General features: G+C 41.1%; 1 protein-coding gene across 1 annotated transcript in view; it reads right to left on the bottom strand.

The window, feature by feature from the left end:
- Positions 1–3,291: 3,291 nt before the first annotated feature.
- MSRB3 (methionine sulfoxide reductase B3) overlaps positions 3,292–6,650 on the bottom strand; it is an 86,297-nt gene continuing 82,938 nt past the window's right edge. The window contains 1 exon segment of the mRNA XM_075727779.1: positions 3,292–3,456. Coding sequence (XP_075583894.1) covers positions 3,292–3,456 — 165 coding nt within the window.

The following is a 6,650-nucleotide window of genomic DNA, read 5'->3' as shown; positions in this document are numbered from 1 at the left end:
ACTTGTAAAACAAGTCTTCAGTGCGTCATCTGTCCTAGGACACTCTGCAATGTTTGAGAACAATTAGTAAATGAATTAATTTTGACATAACTCTCTGGTTCCCACAAACACAAACATGGAAGCTGGTTTTAAAACAGCCTACAACTTCTCCTCCCTCGCACCTGTCTTTTAAAACCCACTGCAGAGCTGATCCACCGAGCGGCATTATTCTGCTGCTCACGGGGCATTCCAAACCTGCATCCTTGGAGAACAAAACCTTGCCAGAAACCAATTTTCCAGACAAATTCCTCCACTGCAGGTTGAGCCTGGGTACTGCAGGGCTCCTACAGCACGCCTGTGACGCACCACATCCCACACTGCATCTTTCACAAGTGGCCAAAACTTCTGCTGAGGAAAAGTTGAGCCTTTCTCTAAACATTTCCCCTCTCTATTGGGCCTGGGTGCTTGCGATATTCTCTTGAAAGCAGGTAAGTGCAAAGACACCTGGTACCCTGCAGTGCTGCACCCCTGCCACAAACCTGCTGGAGATAAAGTGCTGGACATGTAATATTCACAGTAAGTTCAAGGAAAGCAAGGTAAAAGCAGTTCCCTAAGATAGGCTGCAGCTAGGGGTGCAAAAACCTGACATAAAACAAGATAAATAAGGAAGGAGAACAGAATTATTTATAAAGAAATTTATTTTATATTTGTTTACAACAAGTATATGAAAACAAATTTAATTTGAAAAATGTATATTCTATTTCTTAAAAGTATTAAACCCTCTTAAGGAAAGGTTTCGGTTATTAAAAAGGTACCGAAGGCTAAAATGATGCTTGGATAATATATGTGTGTGTACATATATATATATAAAAAACATGTGCAATTTTATATATATATAGTGTATATATAAATAACGCGTGACATGATATTTTAACGTATGCTATTTAAACATCTGAGTAACAATAAAGATATTATAAAATATAGTTTGCTATTTCTACACAGTTTGCATTCAGTTTTTATAAGCATCCAGACAGTGCAAAATTTAAACATACAGAAATATTCTCCTATTATTCTATACATTGTGCTCAGCTCCAAAGCTTCCTCCGTCATGATCATAACCAGACTGAACCAAATTTGGAGGGTTCAATACTAGCCCTTACTAGCATCTTCTAAGAGCAATAAAAGGAAATCTGTCTTACCTTGCACTGCACTGTGGTATAGTTTGCGCACAAAAGAGAACAATGCATTTCCTATGTTAAATGGTCTAACTCCCAGAGATCACATACACCTCACCATATTGACTCATTTCACTGCACTCCATATCCTGCAAAAATAAATCTCCTGTAGGACAGCATACATTACTGCGTACTGAAGTTTAAGCAATATATTTCTTTACCATAAGGCAGGAATATACTGAAATTTGATAACACTTAAATCCAACAGCAATCTGGAATTAAACCACATTTATATACCACATTTTTATAGATGCTGCCTTTTTTATGTTTATGTCAGAAAATGTGGTAGAGAAAACCTACTTTTCTTTAAATAAAAGCAAGGGATAAAAGCAGTCCTTCTAGAAGAAATTGCTAAAAACCAATGGGACCAGGAGAAACTCAACCGCCCTGAACAGCAAAGGTCAGTCTGCACAACCTTTCCTGCAGCCGATGAGCAATTCCTTGCGTGACATCTGGGGGAATACTCATGTGAGTAGGTGCTCGCTACAGCAGAGCCTGAGTGTTTTAGCTCTAAATATTTAGCATCCTTATTTGCATCTATTTGATGTTAAGGTATTGTATGCTTTTTTCATGTCTTTCTTATGTTGCTAAAAAAAGGCAATTCTGACCATTCCATATGGTTTTACAGTAGCTATATCTTAACTAAAGGATGTTTGTACTTCAGATAATACGTTTATTATCACTGACATAAAAACCTCAATCCTGCTTCCATAAAAATCAATGGTTGCTTTGCTCCTACTAGAAATAAAATTGGATCCAAATACGTTAGTCACAAAGTTTGCTAATAAGAGTAAATACTATATTCATTAAGTTTCTCAATGCTTAAAGGCAAAGTGGTGTTAGCAAATACTGTATATTATAGCTCAAAGAACAGCTTTAAGCTTGAAGAACAGCTTACGCACAATTCTAGATAAACTGTTATTCAACAAAATCTAAAAGCAGCCGTGAAAAACATCTTATGGGACAGCAAATTTTGCTACCTGAGAATTTCTGGAGCTCTGACAGGCTTTTTTCAAATTAATTTCTTAATCCAACCCCCTCACTCATGTCCTACATTGCAATTGCACAAATGAGAGGCTGTGGCCTTGTAGGCAGTGTGCATCCAGACCAGCTAATCTTTAAAATTGGATACTCTAGGAGGGTCTCCCTCTTTCTGCCGCATGCATTCTTAAATTCCCTTTTAGCAGAAACTGTTGTGTTTCTGAATCCTTGTAGCAACTGACAAGATAAAGAGCCTAGTGTCATCCCTCATCTACTTCACTTCTCAAGTTTCTCTCTGCACTTGTCCATATAATTACCCCCTGCAGATTTCAACTTTAATTCAGATTTGAGTTACAGTTGCCGAACAGGCCTCACAAAAAGACAAAGCCTCATTAGTAGCCCACAAAAGTGAGCCTTACTAGTTAAAACCTTGACTTAAATACCAAACAAAGGGGAAAAATAGATGCTGAGACAATGTTTACATCCTTTCAACCACACCCTTGAAATTTTGGCAGTAAATTAGCCAAAGGATGGGCTTTACATCTCATCCATCTCTCTCAGTTGGGAATGAACAGCCATAACTACAAGTTTTTGCAGGGTGCGGCTGATGCTGGGAGATGGCTGAATACATATGACCAAAGGCTGCATGCCTCGCAAGTCAGAACAAAGCAAAGATGTGCTAGGAATTCAGGATTTTCTTATGCCCAGAAGTTTCCTACAGGCTGGAGATAAACACAAGTCCCATCTCCCACACAAAAAGGAATAGTGTTCAAACCTAGAGTAACACAGCGCTAAGAAGAAACTAATAACTAATGATGCCGAAGCCTCTCAATTTAAGGATTCCCCAAAGCAACCTCAAAGAAAACAAAGCAAAAGAAAACCTGTGGAGTCAGTCAATACATTTTTCAATCCAATTATATAGTAAATGCACCAGCAGGCAAGGCCTCAGTTCTGAAAAGGTGAGGAAGAAGAAGGATGGTGCAAAATGCTTTCATACATTTAAACATTCTTAGGATATAAGAGAGCAGGCAACTCGGAAAACATTCCTTGTAAGCTGTGTGGGATCAGCGCAGTTTTCTGCAGGCTTTGCTTCATCCTACAGCTCAGCTTTGCCTGTTTGGGCAGGACTGGCGTTACCGCTGCCTTCTCCGGCGTTGTTCTTGTCTGCTGGCTTGAAAGATAACGAAGCAGAGTTTGTGCAGTACCGTTTGCCAGTTGGGCGAGGTCCATCGTCAAAAATATGCCCGAGGTGAGCACCACACTGAAACAAAATACAATAGAGTATCACTGTGTCTCTGTGCAGCTTGATGGCATCACCGTGGTGTTAAGCAATGACTAACAGCCGTTTCCAAGGAAGCACACTGGTGCCTACATCGCCCTTTCAAGTGGGATTTACAACCTACATTTATTTGCAAGAGTGATCCAGGAAGATAATCTTCTGAGACACCACGGGCGCCTAAGACTTCAAGCCCAAATTTCCTGGATGTTTCCCATCATGCACCTGCATATGTTTGTTTGGGCCACTATTTCTGAGAAGCCTCCTGACTCTGTAATGATCTCATGGCAGGAGCTCAGTTAAAAACACAGTGGTGAGGGCAGCACTGCCCACTTTTCACTTACTGCTTGTAAGGATACCTGTGCAAGAAAGGGGCAGCCTGAGCTCCGGGCTCTCCTCAGCCTGCAGCCATCTGCTACGCCCCTCGGTAAGAAAACACTAAACCCCTTGGTGATCCCAGCAAGGACCTAAAGCAGTGAAGATATTCTTTGGAGTATGCCCTCATACTAATTTTTTTTTTTTCCCTACAGCTTGGCACTCTTCTGAGCATCAGGGTCCTTTTGGGTGCACCTCTGCTTCTCACCCCTGGAGGGGATGGAGCTCATCCACTACTCATCTCATACTACTTTCTATAGTATATAGGAGATAGGGACAGGTGACTGAAAAAGACCTGTAGTGAAGATATGTAAAATATTTCTAAATAAATAATCTTTAGCTGGGAGCAATTATAGATAGGAATGATGCTGAATTTGCTTTTTGTAAGGAATATGCAACTACTGATGGTCTGTTGACACTTTTGTTCTGTATGAATCAGCCTCAGATACTTGCAGTGGCATTCAGGATGAACACTACTGCTCCTGTCTGTACAAAAGCTAACAGTCCCTTGCTTTACAGAAGAGTGCAGTATTTCGAAGAAGCTGATCCAATTGATTCTTATTCAAAAATTAGGATTACTATCACTGCACATTATTGCTGACAACTTATCTGAATAATAAGAACTTCTTGTAATTAGTCACTTAAATTCCGCAAGTTCATTTTTACAGCCTGCCATGAGAAATAAAAAAATAAAACCTTGCACTGGAGAAATATTTATCTTGAACAGGAAAGTCATGCTGCTCTACGAAAGAGCCTTGGCCTTTCAAGTCAATAGCAGATCTCAGTGAGAGCCGGAATGATGTAACTGAGATCACAGAGCTGCTCGTGGGCTCACAGTCAGACAGCAAAAATTAAAGACTGCAAATTATTCTTAACATTTAATTAATTCATAGTATCCCAAATACATAGAGGCAATAGTGATTATTCCGAACTGTGAATGAGTTAGTGATGGCAAATCTCTACCCTGCAGTTAATGTGTTGCTAATGTTCTCCTGCTGTTACGGCCTTTAATTCACCAAAGCAGTTGGAAGGGTGTCCGTAGAAGCAGGTAAAGTCTTGGCTTCAGGTTAAACTCTCTCAACAGACTGAAAGGCTGGGGGAGGCTCTCACGCCAGCCAGGAGGGACAGAAACTCTTCTCGTTTAATGACAGCTGAAACAATAATCCTCGCTGACTCTGGGAGCAGGGCAGGTAGGTATGTGAAGCCTCAGTGCTCCCACCCGTCAGTCCCACCCATGCAGCCACATCCCAGGGCAGGCTCCCTGCGCCTGGAGAAGTGTCCCTGAAACAGCCATGGCAGTCCAGCAAGGACCTCAATAACAAACAAGGGTGCTTCTAGCCTGTGGTATCAGCAGGATGAGCTCCCAGATGTAATGGGAAAAGGCATGGATGACTTCGGGTTAAGCAGCAGCTGCTTGGCTTTGTAAGGAAGGAAGACAAAACATGGCAAATAAGGAAAAGGCGAAGGAAAGTTGCATGGGAACTAGAGAAGACAAAGCTTCAAGTCTTGTTCCTGAAAGACTGCTGTCTCGCCACCCTTTCCTCCCTTCCCCCCTGTTTATTTTATTTCATATTCCTTCAGATTGAAGGCCTTTTTTAGGCAGTTTGGGCAGAAAACCTGAGCTGTTTCTCAAGAGTGGGGTCTCTCACAATGAGGCATTTCACCCGCTTATAAAGCTTTCCCATACCTTGGGAAAAGAAAAAAATCTAAAAAACTGTAAGGGTCCCAGAGAGAGTATTTTTCTAAATGCTCAGCATCCTAATTAAATCATCTCATCTCAACTAAGAATGCTTCAAAACCTCCTGGCTAGCAGTGTTAAATAGATCTTTTCCAGATTAACATTTAACAAAAGAGAAATCATTCCCTCTCCGCTGGTCAGAAACAGAACAAGAGAAACCGTAGAGAGAAACCGTCTGCAGGAGGAATATACTCACATACAGACTACAAAGACAATCTATCAAAAAGGTTTTCCTCACAAAACCTGAGAAGCTGTGTGAGAATCCAAGGTAGTCTATTACACCTTCTTGTGATGGCAGAATCACACCAGGATTGGATTACTGCAAAATTTGTTACCTTTTGAGATTACCTCTCACCAAAAATTTATGTGGCGATTCTCTCTGTAGAGGACTCTATAACTCATCTGCCCTGAAAAGAAACGTAATTCAATCCTTTGTATCACAGTATAAGAAACCTGGCTCTCAGCTGAGAGTACAAAGGATGAATTGATTTTGCTGTCCTCCCCACACATAATAGGTGCCGACCATTTTTCTAGGACGTATATCCATGTCTGCAAAGCCTCCCAAAAAGAAACAATCATCTGTTGCGGCCTTGCACATAAATGTATTGGGCAGAATGCACTGGGACGGTGAAACGGTTAGAGTAAAGCATTTGAAGTATGTGTTTGGGAACAGGAAAGAGGGGGTCACAGCTAACTGTCAGTATGCTTGGATCTCCCAAGCCTCCTGGTTCTAATATGAAGCTGGGAGGCATGGAAAGCAGCTTGCAGTCAGCTGCTGTAGCTGAGTCTGAGCTATCACTGTGCAAACAGTACTTCTGCGACTCCAGAATTTTACTGATTTGTACAGGTACAAATAATAGCTAGGGAGACCTCAGGGGAAGGGACTCTCGAGCAGGAAAGAGGGAAAAAAGAGAGATGCAACCAGTCTTACAGTATTCCTCAAATGCATTTGTAATTAACTTCTACCTGTCACTAATCATTGACCTTCTATATACAGCCAGGGTGATGTGTTTCCAAAAAACCGTAAAAGTTACTTCTAGGATAATCCCATGGATGTGTTTGATTA

Source organism: Pelecanus crispus, chromosome 1, assembly GCF_030463565.1.
Source record: "Pelecanus crispus isolate bPelCri1 chromosome 1, bPelCri1.pri, whole genome shotgun sequence".
Lineage (NCBI taxonomy): Eukaryota > Metazoa > Chordata > Aves > Pelecaniformes > Pelecanidae > Pelecanus > Pelecanus crispus.
The sequence above is the reverse complement of the archived record's forward strand: the minus strand, read 5'-3'. Positions and strand labels throughout refer to the sequence as shown.